Source organism: Lepisma saccharinum, chromosome 17 (genome assembly GCF_977018435.1).
Source record: "Lepisma saccharinum chromosome 17, izLepSacc3.1, whole genome shotgun sequence".
In the NCBI taxonomy this organism is placed as follows: domain Eukaryota; kingdom Metazoa; phylum Arthropoda; class Insecta; order Zygentoma; family Lepismatidae; genus Lepisma; species Lepisma saccharinum.
In genome coordinates, this window is record NC_139245.1 from 24,961,118 (window position 1) to 24,982,747 (window position 21,630).

A 21,630-nucleotide genomic window follows, 5' to 3' on the forward strand; every position below is an offset into this window, starting at 1 on the left:
CCTAAAATGCCCCAGACCCCAAGTTTTTGAGCCTTCCTTTTTTTTTAACCCCCACTCATTTCACACCTAAAATTACCCCAGGAGGCTCTTTATCCAGTTTTGTAAATCTAGCCCCTTGAAAGTTTTTACTCTGTTTATGGTGAAATTTAGCTCTTTTATGTGCATTAGGTTTGGCAACACTGTCAGGATGGCAGTAGGAGACAAGGTGAAATACATTGCTCTTATGGAAGTATTATTTTATTTCTCTTGGGAATATCAAACTTCCGATGGCATAGACAAATATATCAACGGAAAAAGGACAGACTGAAGTAGTAATTGACAGGCGGAAATGTCAAAACTTCCATTTGATTAGCCGTAAGTTGAAGTTGATTCCCCATAAGGAATACATGGGTTTCTGAAAATTCTTATTCATCATATTTTTCAAACATCGTATCTAGCTTAATAATCAACTTTAAAAAACACATTCACTTGCAACATGTGGAGAAATTCATACTCTATTGAACACCAGCTTTTTTCCTCAGTAGCATTGTCCATTCGGACGATATTGAAATAAATGCACAACTGGTGCGAAATTGTCCCTCATCCCCTTAACATGGAAAGCAAATATGTGCAACAACCAATCAAAATAACAAATTCTTATTTTATAGAACTTCCTGGTTACCCTTATGTGCCCAAGTATAGGAATGGTTTGGGTACGATACGAGACAATACTTGGCAAGGACTCTGTCTCAAGTTGTAAATGGGGTCCCGGGTTCGATACCCAGTGGACACATAGTGGTTCGGATTCCACTTTAAACTGTAGGCCCAGTCCTGATTAGCCTTACTGTGCATAAAGTGGACTTAAAACACCAAATCAATCAATCAAGTTGTAAATGATTATCTTGTTCTTGGTCTCGCCTCGATAAACAGCACAAGATATTTTGTAATAACATTTTTCTGTTTGATGCATAGTTTCGATGGTACGAGCAGGGACAATACTTCAAATTGAAAGATATAGATGTGTCAGTATTGTTGTCATCTTCAATATCGCACAGCTCTAGTTACAGTTGTAACATTTACATTGTTTCCTTTGTGACAATAACATCAAATGACTGGTATCAAAATGTAGAATTGTAAAGATGTAAAACATTCTTTTTTGTAGCTAATCAGTGGTGATTTATTCATTCTGGTTTATTTGGACTTTTAACCACTGTTATTTAAAAGAGATATGATTTACCAACGTTTCGGAGGCTGCATCTGCCTCCGTCTTCAGGAGCTTTTGTAGCTTGTACAAAAATACAAGCTACAAAAACCATAAACAACAACGGGACTAGAGTACACAATATGGAAACTATCCCTCCACAAACATAATATCTCACGCACAATCTCTATAGACTATTCATACACATTGCACACCAATGCAATCCGGGGCAGTCCAGTCCCCGGTGATCAAGGTGGAAACCTAACGGTGCCACATGAAGCCTTGATCGTGACCTCGACGTGGTCAATTTAAGAAGTGGAGCCTGGCCACTGATTATCCTACCTGGCAACTTTTTTTTTTATATACTAGAGGTCCTTGTGACCGACGGACGCGGTGGAGCCTAGGCCACCTAGAATAATCCTCCAAGGCAACCGTTTAGACACGCTACCCTGAAGACGGAGGCAGATGCAGCCTCCGAAACGTTGGTAAATCATATCTCTTTTAAATAACAGTGGTTAAAAGTCCAAATAAACCAGAATGTAAAACATTCTGTGAATATATTTTTATACCATTACTGAAAATCAGAGAAAACATTAATTGGCAAGAGACCATATTTATTAACACAATGATCACAATATTTTGTGCAATTATAATGCAGTATTCATATTAATCCCAAGATTGTCACAGATAAAATCTGACAATAAACATTAAAGAAATATAAGCGACAATTATTTGCAATACGCTGTTGAAAGAGAAAAAGATTCTACACACACATATAAGAAGATATTTACAATAAATATTGTACAAATGAAAGCATATTGAGATAGGCAATTAAAATAGTCTGTCTAAAAATTCACAGTTTCACTATGATACTGAACAAAAGGAATTATGGTGACTGGTATCACACTTTACAGAATGGAAGCTTTCTTGAACACATCCAGTGGGGAACACAAAAGCTAGTAAAAAAATAGTCCTTCAATCAATGTGATCTGCTGGAAAAGATGCCATAGAAGTGCTTTCTACGGGAATAATATCCATATACAATAAAAAACATGACACCGCATGTGAGTTTCTTCAACAGTAACAATTGACAGTTCGTCTACTTGTCCGGACCTTCCACGCCAGCCTGCGTCATCAAGTCGGCAATGTTCTTCTCTAGGTCATCTATCCTGTTGCCCATTTCATCTAGTATGGTTATTAAGGAAAACATGTACATACTTGCAAATAACACGAATAATAGAACATAATTTGATGTTAACAATGTTCCTTTTTCTCTCAAAGTAGAACCATAACACAATTTTTACCAGGATATCAACAATGAAAAGTAATGTAATGAGATGAAGACACATTCAAGAATAACAGTAACATAGTGTCTACAATTTCATATTAAACAAAATTCCCGGACTTTTTCAGACCTCCAGACTAAGTCGTCAGAGCAATTCATGTCTTTGCACATGTGTATGAAGGACACTATATTGTAGCTAAACAGCACACTTAGAAACCCACTTAATCTAGTTAAAAGTAATAACCAGAAGGAAAATTGAACAGAAATTGATTGTCGTTACGTATTGATTAATGAATGGTATATAAAGAATTCTGTTCTCTTTATATTGCTATCGCAAGCCATGGAGCAAATACAAAAACACCGTACTCAATAAAGTACATTTTGACACATCAGAAGTGATGTGTGGCTGAAGATGTATGTGTTGCTGTAAAATTTGATTTTAGAGTAGGCATCAGATTCCAATACTGGCACCAGCGTTCAATATGTTAGGACATTTTCTTGGATAGAGAATGATGTCTGTTACATTATTTGCTTGGAATCTCAATTTTAAACATTGACAAGCTATGTATGTAATTATGACGAATCTCTGATGCAATTAAACTTTGATGTCATGACTGGACCGTGCTAATCTGAATACAACAAAAAGAGATGGGATAGGAGGAATAATGTTTATGTACTTGAAATACAGCCTATTAAGCAGGTTTTCAATAGTGAAGCATTGCAAACACAGCGAGTCCCAATGCTTTTGTTATTTGGCTCTCTAGACTGGAATCAGTCATTATTTCTTTGAAGTAGCTCCCCAATTGCCCTCACAACACTATGTCAACATCCATATCTTGGTGTTTGCACTAGGGAGCAAACCTGAGAACGCTAATCATTTGACTAAGTGAATTCCCTATTTAAATATAACGGTTCTTTCAACAAAATACCATTTGTCTCTATTTTGTAAAAAAGGCACATAATATAATTTCCAATTTTTTTTACCAAGAAATCTTTTAAAGATTTTCTTACTGCAACAGCAAAAACACAGAAATGTAAATGAACACATTCAAAAAAATTTTAGTCTAAAGATTAGACAACTAAAATTGTTTAAGATATGCTTTGATTAGAATCATTTAACAAGATATATGAAACAGTTTATGGGTTACATAATATATATTATAACTTAATGAGAAGTGCTCTTGGGTTATCAGGCAGGTTAATTCCTTAAAGATGAGAGAATGTACTCAAAACATTAGACACTAACACCTATTTAACCTGGATGGTAAGACTTGTTCGAATCACGCATCCAGGAAAGCAATGATTCCAACTTACTCATAATTTATGTGAAAATTGTTACTAAACAGCTGAACAGGGATTGGACATGGGTTTGTAACATTCCAACCCAACAGTCTACGTACCAAACCAATTTCTAACCTCTCCATAATCTCCACAACTTAACTCTCTATAAGTTTGTAATGTCAATTCCAAAGATCTTGTGGAGAGGCCAGAAGTTTGACTTGGTAGCTCGGTGGTAGAGCTCAGAATGCCACAGACTCAAGTTCCATCCCTGCTTACCCACAATTTTCACAAAACTTTTCCAGTAAGTTATAATAAAGATTGTACTGGAAAAATTACAGTCAAAATGCTCACACTATTGTCAAGTAGTCTCTATAAAAGAATGAAATCTGAACATCATATGCTCTATGTATATCAAGAGCTCTCATGTAGCCAGTTAGGTCTCTCACCTTTGGTAAGAGCTATCCCAGGTTTCATCCAAAATTTTGGTGTTGCCCCAGCATGGTGAGGACAATGGCAATGGGACTCAATGTGCCGACCATGCATCACCTAATGAAATTCCCTCCAAGAGTTGCAGAGCCACAGAATTCTGAGAACATGATATATATGTGTAGCGTGCTCAATATGTAACAATGAGTTATCTACATTTTAAAGGTCTGAACATTGCATCTGGAAAATGAATTACATGTAAAAAAAATTTACTAAACTCCATAGCCCAACTTCCCTCTAAGGTACAGGACTTGTCGGAGTAACTTTTTCATTGGGTGATGCATGTTCAGTGCTTCGAGTCCTAACATTGCTGTAATATGACTTTCGAGACCAGATCCTGCTCTTAAAGGCCTGTGTGACGTCATAAATCCAAGATGGCTACCACTTCATGCACTAACTAAGAAAATCCATCATAACTCCTTTAATAGTGGTTTTGGAAATTTTTTTTTATACACATGTTTTGTTCAGAATTGAAAAAGTAACAAAATTGATTCTTACAGTTTTCTTCATATCTCACACTGTTATGGACATATAGCTAGTGAAACTATTTCGTGCCCTTTTCTGCAAGGATTCTATGCATATTTTACACTTTCCTTGACATTCTGGCATATAAAGGGGGAAAATTACTGCCTGTGATATTTTGTTGATGCCTCCTATTGTGGCATATTGCCTGTGTGACATCATACATCCAAGATGGCTGCCTCTGCAGACATTAACAAACAAAAATGGCCCTATCTCCTTAAGGAGTAATTTTGTCCATTTGTAAGTTTGTTGGGTTTTTACACGAAGGGAAGACATGTGTATGGAGGATGCTTTCATTAGGAGGCATGCAATCATGTATTACAATGTGTCAGAAACCATACATGACGTCAAATCCAAGATGGCCACCTTGGAGGTTCTGCACATGATATACTGTCCATATCCTGATTTAGAGTTCGTTTATCAGATTTTTCCACAGGCATTTTCTGTTAATAATTAAAAAGTGAGAAATATTATTATAAGTTTTATAACTACAGTAGTGTCCAAAAGTTAAGCATACTAAGATATGAGAAAATGTTTTATTAATCAAGTGACAGAACTGCATAAAACATAGTGAAAATTAATCAAAACGTTATATGGTATACAATAGAGTAGAATGCATGAAATTAACATTTTTTTTTAGTGCAAAGACACAAATGCAAAATATAAGTAGAAGATACTTTCTTGACGAAAAACAGAGGCTTGTATGGCACGAAATTACCCCTAACACCTACATAACCTTGCAACGACACGACATAGCATACTATTTACAAGGTGGTTCAAGAGTTCTACAGGCAGCTGGTTCCATTTCCCATGAAGAGAACTGCGGAGCTCTGGAAATGTCTTTGGTGGAGGTTCGCGACCTAACTCGTCCTTAAGACACTGCAGGATTTATGTCTGGGGACCTTGGTAGCCAGTCCATGCAGTGGATTTATTCACCTTCAAGAAAGTCATCCACCAATTTGGTTCGTTGCGCACATGTATTATCATCTTTTCATCCTTGAAGTTGAAGTCTGAGCCGACTGCGTCTCTGAAAAGTCGCACATGTTTTTGGAGTACCTCGTTTTTGTGCCTCTAGGCAGTAAGAGTACCTCCAGCAGACACGTGCAGCTCTGTACGTCCATTGAGCATGATGTCTTCCCATACCAATATTCCATCTCGACCAAACTGATCCCTTTTCACGATATTCCTTGGATTAAATCGTGATCGAGGTTCTCTCCAGATTAATGTGTGACGGGAATCATTTTGCAAACTGAATATCAACTGATCTGTGAAAGAGCACGTTCCTCTGTTCGTTCAGGGTTCTTTTTCGATGATGCTGACTCCACTGTAAGCGGGCCCTTCTGTGCACTGAATCAAGCGGGACATATATAGAGACCAGGTGTCCTGAGTCTCCGGTACACAGTTTGGTGAGAGAAATTCTAACCCCTGAGGTGGCTGCAACCCTTGAGGACAGTTGTCTTGCAGGCATCGTCCGGTTTCGTCGTGCAGTTAAAGCCAGATATCAGCCCTGTTGTGGTGCTGCTACTCGTTGAGAACATTGTTCTGGCCTACTATGAACATTTACTGTGTCTTGGAACCATACAGTCAACGCTGCCGTGACTTCAGTCTGTGTTTGACCTGCTTCCAGCTTCCAGATGTCCAATGATTCTTTGCTGACGTGTTTGTGCCATGTTCTTACTGTACATGGAACACTTTACCAAGAAATTGTCCTCCGGTCACAATGAGTGTTCGATACAGAATGAGGCACTCTTGTTCTGATATGTTGTGTTTTGTTTACCTTTCAATCACAGGCCTATTTGACACTAGCAGTACTCTTGCCTATGCACGTAAGGTGAGTTACACTCCTTGGTAATTATTTATGGTGATCGTGCAGGTCTCCCCCTTCAATTTTTCTACTTTCTGGACACTACCGTATTATGGTAAAGCAGTAATGACGTCGCCTGTGACTTCCTCATTCAACATTCTCTGGAGCTCTATGATCTTTTTGTCATCCTCATTTTCTGTTTTCCCATCAACAGCCTATTGCATGGTCCTTTTCTGCTTTTATTTGACTCCAATACTTGGAAATAACTCGTTTTGATAAAAAGTGTGAGGAGAACTTTGGTTGGAGCAAGACGTGAGCCTTCGTGAACAGATACCATCGTGATTTGCTGAAATATTTGATTTTGGTGTCATGTAAAATCCTGTCACCATATTCGGTGTGTAAGACACACCCAAATATCAACCTCACTTCCACAAAGTACACCCTGGACTGCATATAGCAGACTATAACATTGTTTTGATGTGTGTGGCCTCCCTGATGGCACAGTGGTATTGTCGTCTGATCAAGGGGTCCCGACTTCGTTACCCGGTGGAGGCACATATAGCGGTTCAGATCCCACTTTAAATTGTAGGTCTAGTCCCAATTAGCCTTACTGTGCATAAAGTGGGCTTAACTAAAACACCAACTCAATCAATCAATCAATGCTCTGGCATCTGGACCCATGGGACTTGAGTTGTGTGTTTGTGATTGTCCTTTCATCTACAATTCATCTTATAATTCATTTTCATCTTTGAAATTAGTCAAAAGTAGCAGAAACGAGAAGTAAAATAAATCAATTCATTCTGTCATCTTGTTCATCGAATCCAGGAGAACCCAGATTTGCAGGATTCAAGCACATCTTCTGCGCCATCAAATGCATTCAACAACCACATTTTTGCCTTCTTTGCAAGTACAAACACAAACTAGGATACCATTAATAGATAGTGTGAATGCTGTCGCCAAAGTGACCCTTCACACCTTTCACCAGAAGGAGTTCCTTCCAAGTATTGGTGTGAAATGAAAGCAGAAAAGAAACATCAAAATCTACCCAGCCCAATATGCTGTTGAATGGAGAAAGAAGATAATGAGGATGACAAAAATATCATTCTTGTCATATTCACAGTACCTACAACTTCAGAGAAGATTACAGTTGACATGTGGTTGCGGAAAGAGGAAATATTCATGCATATACCGGGATCAGTCTCAGCGACGTACTGAATTGTGTCTTTGTTGTGCAGATGAAGAAAAGTGTGAAAACAATGACTTACAGGACAAAGACTCAGATAAGAGTGACGAGGAATTTTAATAAAGCGACTGACTATATTGATGACACAATATTTCCCAAATGATTACAACCACTCTCAATCTTAATGACAGGTGAGCTGCTTGAATTTCAAAACACAATGCGGAATTCACAAGCGATATTATTACTCCTTTACTGTAATATTTATAATAGAAATGATAATAATTAATATTTCTCACTTGTTTTTAATTAACAGAAAATGCCTGTGGAAAGATCTGATAAACGAACTCTAAATCAGGATATGGACAGTATATCATGTGCAGAACCTCCAAGGTGGCCATCTTGGATTTGACGTCATGTATGGTTTCTGACACATTGTAATACATGATTGCATGCCTCCTAATGAAAGCATCCTCCATACATATGTCTTCCCTTCGCGTAAAAACCCAACAAACTTACAAATGGTCAAAATTACTCCTAAAGGAGTTAAGGAGATAAGGTCGTTTTTGTTTGTAAATGTCTGCAGAAGCAGCCATCTTGGATGTATGATGTCACACAGGCAATACACCACAATAGTCGGCATCAACAAAATATCACAGGCAGTAATTTTCCCCTTTTGTATGTCAGAATGTCAAGTAAAGTGTAAAATATGCATAGAATCCTTGCAGAAAAGGGCACGAAATAGTTTCACTAGCTGTATCTCCATAACAGTGCGAGATATGAAGAAAACTGTAAGAATCAATTTTGTTACTTTTTCAATTCTAAACAAAACATGTATGTATATTTTTTTTCCAAAACCACTATTAAAGGAGTTATGATTAATTTCCTTAGTTAGTGCATGAAGCGGTAGCCATCTTGGATCTATGACATCACACAGGCCTTCTGCCACAATTGCGGGCAAAACACTTGGTAGTGTGTTATTGTGTACCACACTAGCAACATATTACCGGTAGTTATACTATATTCCCTTCATTCAAAAACACATGGTTCTTATCGATTTTGTGAAACAAGTTCGCTCTGTCACTGTGAATCAGTACGTGCATGTCACCATGTCAACACAGGCCTACTCGAAAAAAATAATTGATTACTATAGATTAACGCAGAATTGAATAAGCTAAATTTTAATGTTAACTCATTTTTATGTAGGTCTACTGGTTAATTTTTAATTGGAGTCCAAACTTGAGTATCCATGGTTTTTAATCCGACAGTAGAGCACTAACCATTTCACCATACAGGAGGCTGAATTACATGTAAAAATTATGGATTAATCAGAAAAAAAAATTGCTGAAAAAACTGTTTGCTAAGACTTGCCACAATTTAAAATACTGGGTTGAAGTAGAATTTATATTGACTTTGATGGAATTTTGGCACAGAATTAATTTAAAATAATGAACATAAAATGCAATTCTTTCTACAGTGTATGAAAAGGATATTTCTTGTTATAATTTGATCTGACATTGTCTGGAACTTATCCTGCATCTGCTGAAGCAAGGTTTGAACCTGGAAAAAACATACATGTGCGTTAATATGAGGGCATGAAAGATAATTCAATCTGAGAACTTATTATTTAGGTGAACACAAATTCAACCAGAGATTATCAACAATGCTGAGAAGACATATTTCTACATAGTTCCATTCTAATTTGTGGTATTAATACATCCTGAGAAGAAACAAAGAAGTTTACACCAGTATTATACAGTATAGCTCGGCAGGCCTTAGGTGGGTGCAGAGCCTATAACGAAAAAGGTTTAAAAAAATCAGTGATTTACAATTAATAAACAATTAATTTCTATATTTCACAAGAGCAATAAGCAGAATGTTAAAAGTTAAAACCAAGAATTATGAGAGGCTGTTACTGTGTTACTGATTTTGTATTTTTTCTCCAGGTTCGAAAACCCCACGACCCATGCACGGCAAGGTTAGGTTAGGTTCGGTTACGTTAGGCAAACATAGTTAAAATTGTCATGTTCTTGGAAAACAACAGTATGGTTGTAAACACTGACAGGGGGTTACATCATCGAAAGCATGCAACATTTGATTCATGTAGTGGAAGGACATAAGAGGCAACAGCTTTCGTGCACCAGAGAGACGTTAATGTTGAAAAATACATGATTTACCGGCAAAATATATTAAGCCAGAGGAAAAAACACTTCCAAGACCTTCGTAAAGTATACAGAAACTCATTTCGGTAAGTACTTTCTCCTGTAAAATTGAAGAAATACGTTTTGCGGATACGAAAATTTTACCGAAACTACTTACGGAAATGAGTTTCGCCAAGCTTTCCAACGTTCGTCGAGGTATTTTCTTTCATCGTGGAATATATTTGACAGGGAAATATGTATTTTTCAAGTGAAAAATCTCACCGACGCGCCATTCGCTACGTGAACTGCATGCTGCGTACATTTGATGACGTAAGCCCCTGTCAGTATTTCCAACCCCCCCCCTTTTTTTTCACTAACCTTATCGGAAATAGTTCGTGGGGCTATCAGTCAGCTACCGTGCATAATGGGGTAACTGTCTATTATAGCCAGAACGGATTTCTTCAATTTTCATGTGGTCTCGGCAGTGTTTCCAAACGTGCCTTTTTTTTACGAGAATTTTTTTTCTTTTTTCTTTTAACTATGCTTACCTAACCTAACCAAACCTAACCTAACCTTGCCGGAAATGGTCTGTGGGGCTATCGTGAATGTTTTTTGGGGCTATCCGCCAATGGTTCGTGGGGCTATCATGGATGGTTTTTGGGGCTATCCGTCAATGGTTTATGATGACATAATAAACACGAAAGTAGGTATTTTTCGGTTAAGAAGGTTGAAACATTGCATACCCACTCCAAATCACACAACGCGCGATGATCCATGACGAGTGCATGCCATATTGTCTGTTACCCAAGCATAACAAGGAAGACAAATAATGACTTGTAATATGAAAAGTTTTTATGGAAAAAGGCATAACCTCACCTTGAAGAAGCTTCCACGATGCAGAATAGGTAAGTATCTATGCTAAAAGTAAGGAAATAAACGAGTGACAGATGTTCGGGCTTTACTAGACAAGTATCCATAAGGGTTCGTGGGGCTATCCGTCAGCTACCCGTGCATAATGTACAATTTCCACCGGTGACGAACACGATAGTAGGTATTTTTCAGTGAAGAAGGTTGGAAACACTGCATACCCACAACACGAGTCAAGATGTGGCCGCCATATTGTGTTACGGAAGCGAAGGGATGAATAAAAAAAAAGGTAAATGTCTGTTATATCGGAGACACATTTCTAACGCATATGTTCAGTTTCAAATGGTTCGTACTTACCAATTGTGTATTGCGGAACCTATTTCAAGGTGCCATTATCCTTTTTACACGAAAATAACTTCGATTTTTAACATTACAAGTAATTATTTTGGGTCCTTTCTTCCGTTGCGGAACATAGAATATTTCGCGCACAGCTGTTGATCATCACGCGTCGTGCTTGTGTTTTGTCGATTTGGAGTGGGCATGCAGTGTTGCAACCTTCTTAACCGAAAAATACCTACTTTCGTGTTCATTATGTCATCACAAACCATTGACGGATAGCTCCAAAAACCATTCCCGATAGCCCCAAAAACCATTGACAGGTAGCCCCAAAAACCATTCACGATAGCCCCAAAAACCTTTCACGATAGCCCCACGAACCATTCCCGGCAAGGTTAGGTAAGCATAGTTAAAAAAATAAAAATACAAAAATTCTGGTAAAAAAAAAAGAGACACGTTTGGAAACACTTCTTCCTCTCGCGAGACCGCGTGACTTTCGACACTTGCGCCATCTGCAGGTTCATAATGGAAACAACGGTATAATGTTGTCGCTTCGCACAAAAGGCTACTTTATTACATCAAAAGTGCTTATTTTCTGTTGTGCAGCATTCCATAGTGACAAAATACCTCCACGAAGTTTGAAAAATGCAACAGAAACTCATTTCCGTAAGTAGTTTCTCCTGTAAATTTGAAGAAAAGTGTCTCCGATATAACAGACATTTACCATAAAAAAAAATCACTCTGTATGTGAAAAATTGTGTTAGTTTTCGTGTAAAAAAGCATAATGGCACCTTGAACTATGTTCCACAATACACAATTGGTAAGTACGAACCATGTGAAACAAAATATCCGATTTTAATGTTTTTCCGATATACCGAACTGGTACCAAAAGGAACTTGGGCCAATAAATGTATGGCTGATTTCTCATGTTTCGAATATAAGAACTACTCTTTTCCCAACTAGTAAAATGTGAACAGTGGCCCCAATACCAATAATGATATCATGTCATGTCACAATTAATTTTCTACGCAATGTGCCAAAATTCCCAGCTCTTTACAGTTTTACAAACAAACAAGAGAGCACATTGTAAATCGAATTAAATAACAGTATTAAACAATTACACAATAATATGAACCTTATAATGCGATTCCTCATGATCACAATATATCCTTGCACTTTCCTAAGCATCATGTCCAAGGCTACTTTCAATTTCTATTTCAGTGTATACATTGACATTTTTTCACTGTTCAGAAATCTACAAATGTTTTACATAACACATTAATATATTGCACGTTGGTAGGATCAAAAGAGAATTGGGATTTTCATTTTTATATTGAATTCGTTAGCATCACCACACCTATTACTGCGGGTTTCGTATGTCACCAAGCTTCAAAGATCCCATTACTACTTACATATTGGGTCAATTCCTGAATATTCTTGGGATCAGTATTGTTACCTACGGGATAATTCTGTTGATCTTCAGCATTTTTTAATTCTTGCTTCGTATCTGCCATGATTCCGTTCTCGTTTTCGCCGTATGTTATTTCTGCAAACTTCAAATTATTTACACTGTGATCACAGGCTACACGGTTGCAAATAAATCACAGATTACTCAACACAGTGTTTCCCTTTGGTGTTTCCTTCGTTCTGCGTATTCAGCAAGTGACATGAAATTCTACTGCACCACCGAAGCTCAATAAACCAGGGAATATCGTACTTGGATGATCCAGGCACAGAAAACAATATTATAACCGACAGAATGCGTGACAACACGCTAGTTCCTGGTACGAAATTACCCGTGAAGTCCATATCGATTTCGACAGAGATGCTAAAAGTTCCGAACAGCACAGAAGAAATAATTTTCCTGCATGCGAATAGCTGGAAAAACTGAAAATACATTATGAAAACAAATATGATATATCCAGAAGCGAGGCGTCCGGTCATCGGGAGATGCGGCGATGACAAAGCAAAATAATAAAAATATTGCTTTTTAAATATTTTAGGCAAGAAGAAAAAATAAATCAGAATATTCGCATATTTGAGCGAAATTAGTCAAGTAACACCATTAAACAGCTAGAGATTCGCTAAGTTTAGCGCATCGAAAGGAGAGCCCAGTTCTTGAGCCCAAAAATTCTACTACCCGGATTTCGGTAGCAATCCGAATTTCGGAGAGAGACTTTTAACATTTTTTTTTATTATTATTATTTTTTTAAGAATAGATTTAGCCATCTCTACTCCACACGTCATGTACGAACACTGTTATCATCATTATCAATGTAGGAATGCCCCCTCCCACTTCCCCTTCCCGGGTTGAAAGATTGACCCTGACGTTTGGCAAGTCTTGCGATGACTACGTAAAAATGTCACGCTTCGCCACTGCATATATCAATTACTAACCTATTTCTATAAAACTGCTCTTTTTAAATTAATGTTTACCAATTAATCAGGCATTTAAAAAAAACCTCAGCGTGCCGTCCTGATTCCTAGCAGGATATTCATCAGCCACCAGAGGCGCAACCACCAATTTTTGTCTTGGATAGAGGTAGACGTGCCAATAATAATAATAATAATAATAATTTTTAGATGTAAATTTTTGCAAACTGAAAACAATGTTCATTCATTAGGGCGCAAATAATTTCACGGGGCACCAATTCTCTTTCACATTTTTTTTCCCATTTAGATCGTTCGGCTACCAGGACCGACTCCCGCCTCTGAACTTGAAACTGTAAGAAAAACAGATATTGCGAGCGAAGCGATCAATAAAATTTTACGAAATGTATTTTTATTTGTATACAATTTGAAATCGACAGGGGTAATTGCCCCTCTGCAGTTGCCCAGTGGCCGTCTGGAAGAAAAAATGCAAGAAATACATGAAAACTAATTCCATCTTAAGTATCCTTTTGTTCTGCTAGTCTTGCTTCTCTTTTACTTCAATATTTGCCCGCCCACTAGAATTGATTTCCGTCCAAGGTTGGGGGCGGGGCAATGGTCGCCCCCGTGGTTACGCCACTGTCAGCCTCTCCAGGCAAATGCCGGAATTCTATGCGTTTTCTCCCACTTCCTTGTCCCTTTCCTTTCATCCTGTCATCTCCAGTCAACTTTCCGCAAACCGTAGTGTATACCTTGTCCCAACTATCTTTAGAGCAAGCGAACGAAAACAAGTAAGTAGTGACGCGAGACGGCTCCACCAATGAACACGTGAGAGGGAACGGTATTGCGTGAAGGAGGAGGAAACCGACTGCAGTTACCAACCTTCGAGCAGCGTGTACTGCTTCGCACTGCCTACTCGTTTTCACCCCTTCTCTGCCGCTATGCACGACCTTGCTCCAGATATACCGAGACAAGGTATAGAGGAAGGGGGTGGGGATCCCTGATGGCACTGTAGCAAGAGGGCATCTAACGTTCTAACATAAATAAGATGGAAAAGAGTAAATCACGTGAATTCGTGGAAAATATTGCAAGCTTATCAAATTAATATCTTTATTTGTTCTCAAAGAAATATATTAAGTATTTTTTTCTTGGGCGCTATACTTGTAATAAAACACTTTTAGGCATTACAAACAAACAAGTTCTTGATATTAAAACTAGTTACCTTCTGCAATATATTCATGATGATGTGACGCACGAACTAGCAAGTAATGGCTAATAGATGTGCAGAAGCGTTTTACTGTATATATCGGAAACGATCATTTTTTTAAAAAAAAATCGTATTGTGTGTTTTGCTTAAATTATTATGAAGGATAAACATATTATAGCGGCTTTACGAAACAAAATAATTTCAGTTTTCATTATTAATATAAATTAAAGATTCTAGTAAAATTACTACTGTATCAGCGGTTGTCCTAGGGAGAATTCACACCAAAGCGACAGGCAACACGTGTAGCTTGAGAATTTCACCAGTCGAACGCAAGTTCTTGCCGCCTGTCATGCCGCTACGGCACGGCCGTAGGCAGGAAAATTTCTCGGAGGGTTCACTCATAATAATTGTTCCCATGTGCGTCCCAAGAAATTTGAATAATAGAAATAATAACAATGATAATTATTAAATAATAATAATAATTCAAATTTCATAATAATAATCTAATTTATTCCAAACGTATTATTATTATTATTATTATTATTATTATTATAGTTCTTATATCCTTGAGGAGATTTTTTCTACTCTATCCACCAGAAGTGTGAATATGCAGCACAACTCTTTTTATTATTATTATTTTTGTACGTTTCATGCAGTGTGTGTTGAAATGCATAGTTATTATATTTTGTTATTAAAATTTAGATACCTTCAGGAAAAAAGCTTTAAAAGTAAGAGAAATTTTAGTCATATAGTTTATGTTGTTTGACCATTCACAAAACTTATTTTTTGGAATATTGAAAGCTGTGGAACCATTTATTCTTTGGATAAAATGGTAAAACCTAACCTGGTGCCTGTATTGCAACCTCAATTTTTCGATCTAACGCTTTTTTTCTTTGGTTATTCTGTTCGAATACGTAACTGGACATTAAGAAGTTAGAACGGGAATTTTGTTAAATATAAAACATTAAAATGATAATCAAGGCAAATTTATTGTATAATAAAATATACACTAAAAACGTAACTTTTCCACCCTCTAACAGGGAATTTTCAGTCTGATCAAGGAACAGCACTGGAAAAAGGACAGCAGAAGTGAAAATGAAGGGGTCGCGGGTGGGCTGCGATTCTGAGAATTATACTCATTTCACTCAAATTTCAGAATTCAAAATGTTTGAAAATTCTAGCTCGATCATTTCAGGATTGTTGTATTTTTGTGAAACTGCGAGTACATTTTTGAAAATGTGTTACAAATGTTAGTTTCTGAACGACCATTAATCCAACATGCCAGAAGTTTCGAGGGGGGGGGGGGGGGGCGGTTGAACCCTAAGAAAACCCATCTAAATACGGCCATGCTACGGTGTGAAATGTTACTACTCTTTCTCCAAAAGCCATGTGTGTCGCTCCGGTGTGAATTCTCCCTTAATATTTGTGATCCGTATACTACACGCCCGTCTTTGTCGTATAGTGGTCATCGTCATGTGCTACGAAGTCAGTGGTCCCAGAGTCGAGCCTTGGCAAGGTCAGACAGGTTCACCGGGACCGGTGTGCCCTCTGATCAGTGCCCTTCCTCCGTTAGGGAAGCGAAAAAATGAAAGGTTATGGTGGGTGGTGAGTGCTACGCTTTCATGCATTTAAGTTCGCACGAAAAAACTTTTTCGCTACTTCCAAATTTCTGTCTGAAACGCTTGCTTTGTGGAGGTCACTGTTATGGGAGGAGGAAGAGATAGACGGGTGAGATTACCACAAAAGTTCTTGTGCTCCATTGCATGTCACTTGAACTGTTTTCTCTTCTTCTTCTTCTTCTTCTTTTAAGTCCACTTTATACACAGATAGGCTAATCGGGACTGGACCTACAGATTAAAGTGGGATCGGACGCACTGTATCGAACCCGGGACACGTAGATTACAAGGACACGACAATGGGCGTATATATAGTTCACGTAAAAGGGGGGGGGGGGTCAACTTTTGGTATGATTAGATTAGGGTTGCTAATTTTCATAAGTGAAAATCTGGAACACTGTTTACCGGAAGCTTGTTGGGGAACGGGGGGGGGAAGGGGGTGAGTGCTGAACCCGACAAAGTTGTGTGTATGTACATAGGATCCATTAATATGGATCTTAAATAAACAGAAATCCACTTCAAAGTATATCATTAATCTTGCAATAATGAACTAAGCTGCTACCTCAAAATGTCGAAACTTTATTTGAAAAATGTGGACTGAACAGTGCGGCCACCCAAGCACTGACTGTTTACAGTAAACAGCTTACTATACAATGAAAGAGATTTTGTAACTGAAATTCAGTGCTGCTAGCAGACGGCGGCGGTATCGTGAAGTCAAATATCTTTGAAGCATCTTCTTGTAACTCGATAACTCTTGTATTATCGAAAGGGAGCTGTTCAATGTACAATTAGATTGTTCAGTAAAATGAGCATTTTAATATTATGCATTTAAATATAAATAAAGTTCAGTAAAGTTTAGACTTAATCATATTTTCTTTCCCACCCGATTCCAGGACATTTGTGCATCCCGAAGAAAGTATTCGGGACACCAGGACAAATTATATCATTCCGGGATTGTCCCGGCAAAATCCGGGACGTAGCCTATAGCAGGCCTAGGTAAGTAGTGTCACAAATGTATGTTCTAGCACAACTCTGATTTCTTGACCCCACGACCACAAAAACCTCAAAAACTCACTTTCTCTCCACGTTCCGCGCCTCATTTATTGCGCTGACGATGTTTCACGGCGCAGAAAAGCAGTGATGAGTGAAAGATGCACTCTCTCATCCTCTCATCCTTCAAGGATGAATGCACCTTATCGTAATTTTCCAAGTCCCGGGGGCCAATGTTTATATATATCGTGACCTTTGTAAACCTCTCGGGGGAACGATGTGCCACACGCGCGCGCGTGCCTCTTATTATTTCCGTATTGTGACGCAAACAAACAAATAAATAATTGTTGTTTTTTGGGATTCCTGGCCCCTATAACCCCGCCAGGAGTGCGTGGTGCCCAACCCAGTTCTAATGGCCATGGCTATCAAAGCCATACCTCTGTAGAGTTTCACGTGCTTTTTTTTTTTGTCCTATGGGACACCTCTGTTTGTCAAAAATTCGAGATATTTGCAATTTAACGCAGGACTTGGAAAAAAATTTGAAAACAGTGACGATTTCGGATTCGCGACGATCGACATGACGAGGAAATCCAACGACGGAAAATACAGAAAGAAAATCAACGACTTTCTAAACGTTGCAACGTTGTGAGAAACGTTTCGTGTGTCATGTCGATCGTCGCGAATCCGAAATCGTCACTGTTCCAGCAAGAAGAGCAGCGTTCCGAAAATTGATTGATCAACAGGCCGTTGAGTTTAGATAACATGGAAGGTAGAAATTCATGATCTGCCGTGCGGTGTACAGTCTCCATTGTTTGCTTTCGGAAACCAAAGAGATTCATTGTCCTTGCTAGTTATTTATTGTGTATGTGATAATTTGAGGCAGTTAAAGTTTTTTTTATTTTAGTTATAGTTATTTAAGTTGTTTTTTTTTTCAATTGCATTGCCTACAATTTTTACTAATTTCTAAACGATAGTGTCCCCAAGGCAACGTGTGGATTCCACAAGACAAAATACATCTTTTATCGTCATGCGGATCTAATGCTACTTTCCTAACTTTGTTTGTGGTAAGCACGTGGTCTACGCTTTGTATCCTTGTCTCCAAACGTAGAATCCTCGACTGTGAATACAGGCAATTGATGTAATCCTCGAACACAAGCTTGTTTTTCACGGTATTTTTACCAACACCTTTGGCTTTTTTGGTGATGCTGGTTTCTGTTTTCACCACATACATTTTGGAACGTAAGCCGGCGAACTCCAGAATGATTTCTCCGTTGCATTCATCCTTCATTTTACCAAGCACTTTTTTATTGCGAGAAGGGAGATCAAATCTGTTTGGTTGAGGGAAGGAAGATGTGTCGAAATGATCAATCATTTTCGGTTGTTTCAAATTGTTGTAGAGGTCAGATGTCTGTACGGAATAAATAAAACTGTCCGTGTACAAAAGTGTTATATTTTCATTATAGAAGGGTTTCATGACATTATAATGAAATTCAAACATATGCAGTTTAGATAAATCCAAAACCGTCGCCCCCACGTAGATTGGTTTGTTGAACTTGATTATTTTTTTATCCATCACAAGCAGGGCAAGGTTTTCATCATATATATTTCGTGATTTGAACGTCGGCGATGCTATCAATTTTCTACATTTATTTGAATCGGGAACTAATCTCACGTCCACGTGCTTCCTGACATTCTCCATTGTTTTTCCGTAAACAGCATTATTCATGAGTTTAAAAAAATCTTTATCTAAATCTGACGTGGCGCGTGTTCTATGATACGTATTTTTTTCAATGTAAGGTTTTAACCACTCGGAATGTTTGAATTTCATCATTCTTCTCACATTTATTACTTGAACTCCCTTCTCAATTAAGAATTGAAGATTTTTGTAATGGAGAACGTATCTCTCTTTCCTATCCAATGTTAACAGAAGCTTACGTTGATTTGAATCGGGCGAACATTTTAGTTCGGGTGCAGGAGGTAGATCTTTGAAGTAATCGTGTAGATGGTCGGGGAATTCGAGGTCCACCTCTATAAACAAGCCAAATTCACAGTCGTTGAAATTATTAATGTTAATGGAAGTGGTATCCACCCATTCGAACCCGCCGTAAGGAAGTTTTTGTATCATAGCATGTCCGTATAAATTATTTGCATCCACATAAAATATGTATTTCGATTGTTCGTTAGAATCGTATTCTTCTGTCATGTGAACGTTATTTGCTTTTGCATGTCTCTGTACGCATTGCACCATTCCACCTCGTATCCCCCTCTCGATAAAATATAACATGCCCACGTCCGGTATCAATTCGAGTTTTATTTTTGTCTGTAATAACATGGCAGACCACGCTAAGCCCGAGAGACCGTAAAAATATGCAGGATCTAATTTGTAAATATTCGCCGACGTTTTCCTGAATGCTTGAAAAACATCCGCGAACGTATGTTTTAAGTAGGCATCGTGATAATCGCCGAGTGTCCTACATCCTAATTTGTCCCACATCCGTTGCGCGTGTTCGTATTCATCGTCCGTGATTCCTTTCTCTCTGAGTCGACTGTAAAATTCTTTTTGAGGTGGAAGAGTGTCGTCGTTAAATTTAGAATTATCACTAACATATTCGAAAGGATAAATCCCTTTACGTCTAATCATTTCTATGTCCACGGTGGGAAAATTAGCTCTCGTTATTCTAAATTGTTCAGCCGAAAGTTTGCTGGCAAGAGCGTCCAGGCTGGCAGATAAAAATCTGTAAGAATCTAAAAATCTCATCTCCACAGTTTCGTTTGTTCCCGGAATCAATACTCGCTTGCTGACACTGATGTACCTTTCTTCATTCTCTGCTACAATATTTATTTTTTGTCTATCATATCCAAGATTCCGTATTAAGAGATGGAAGTCGTAACCGCTGCCATTATGAAGGTATATGGGGACAAAGGTAGGTTTTTGGATCTTTAGATTACACGTGTTACAGATTCCACCGATGTAGTTTCCGGTGAAGTGATTATGGTGAAATACTTTCCGGTTCTCGTCGGTGAAACGTTGATCGCACACCGGACACGTTTCAATGTTATTGTGAGATTGAAGTTCATCGCTGGATAATGGAAGCATTGGTTTCGATTCGCGTAAGAGGCTGCCAATGGTCTCAACCTCTTCAACCATCTTTTCAAAAAAATGTTTGATTACGTCTGGTCCTCGGTAAACATACGGTTCATCTATCCTATCCTGTCGCACGACAACATATCCGAAACTCGAGGCTTCGTGCAACTGATACGGTGTTGTGGAAGAAAGTTCGGGGTCTGGTTCGCAGTACGACAACGGTTTTAGAAAAGACTCAAAATCAGCAATGATGATTGCGGGATGCTCCAAAAATGCCTTATGCATCCTAAATTCTTCGACCTCTTTTGATTTCGGCATCAACATGCGAGTCGGTCTGTTGTCACCGCAATAAATTTTATGTTCGGCAAGTTTCTCGATAGCAATTTGACGTCCGGTGTATTTTCGATAATCGACTTGTTTTATATCGTTGAATGTGGTTAGGCATCTCGGGCAAACTTCGATGTTGTTTGCATGCTTGGTTGATTGACTTCTGACCAAGCGTGATAGTGAACGAATGAGACAGTAATGGTGAACACCGTCGTTTGAAATAAGAAGAAGATTAATCACACGAGCATCGTCATCGTCGACATCGCTTATCCTGACGGGATGCACGACATGTTTATCCAACGTATAGGAATACACGTTGATGATTAAGCGTTTTCCTTCTGCATCTCGTGCTCGTGTTTCGAATTTTGATATATCAGAAATGGTCACCGGGTATTCGATGCCAGACATTACATTTTCCAGTTCAGGTTCATGCTGCTTGTAATGATAAACCTGTTCTGGATGATTTGACCAATGAATCGGGTGAAGTTCCGCCAACACACACCAAAGGAAACACTTGTTATCGCTGTTCTGTATATTTAACACAGCCCTCTTGTGTTGAATGTTCGGTGGAAGAGGAACGTAGCTGGATGCACGAAGAGGCGAGAATCGGTTCACGTAAACGATTAACCTGTGAGGACTTCCACACAGAGACCATCCCGACCCTTTAGCCTCGAAATCGTCGTGTTTCTTAACCAGCTCATTTGTAATTTTATAATAGAAGTTGTCTAAATTTTCGACGTCAGCAAAATAAAGAGTCTGGTTTTTTGTACGATGATAAAAAATACTCGTTGTGCCATCAACTTTCTCGTATTCAGAAAACAGATCAACGTATACTTTTATGGAATTATTTTCCAATTTATTTTTTAGAATATTTATCACAGATGTTTTCGTTTCACGCAAGAAACTAAGAATGTCGCAGCCTGATTCCGAAGTAAAAGAGAAATCCTGAATAT

General features: G+C 38.3%; 1 protein-coding gene across 2 annotated transcripts; it reads right to left on the reverse strand.

Moving 5' to 3' along the window:
* Positions 1 to 1,777: 1,777 nt before the first annotated feature.
* On the reverse strand, positions 1,778 to 12,796 carry LOC146001236 (uncharacterized). Of its 2 annotated transcripts, none has more exons than XM_083138542.1 (3): positions 12,543 to 12,796; positions 9,232 to 9,298; positions 1,778 to 2,368 (listed from the first exon to the last, which is right to left on the reverse strand). In XM_083138542.1, the coding sequence occupies exons 1-3, from the start codon at positions 12,594 to 12,596 to the stop codon at positions 2,280 to 2,282; spliced, it is 210 nt and encodes a 69-aa protein (XP_082994668.1). In that variant the 5' UTR covers positions 12,597 to 12,796; the 3' UTR covers positions 1,778 to 2,279. The 2 variants fall into 2 exon arrangements, with proteins under 2 accessions (XP_082994668.1, XP_082994667.1); XM_083138541.1 differs by having other exon boundaries at positions 12,495 to 12,732.
* Positions 12,797 to 21,630: the final 8,834 nt, after the last annotated feature.

Coding starts and splice junctions, on each gene's coding strand:
- LOC146001236 (XM_083138541.1), bottom strand. CDS start 12,596: ATGGCAGATACGAAGCAAGAATTAAAAAATGCTGAAGATCAACAGAAT. Junction 9,299..12,494: donor TTCAGGAATTGACCCAATAT/GTAAGTAGTAAT, acceptor TGTTTTTTCCAG/GTTCAAACCTTGCTTCAGCA. Junction 2,369..9,231: donor AGATCAAATTATAACAAGAA/ATATCCTTTTCA, acceptor TAATAACCATAC/TAGATGAAATGGGCAACAGG.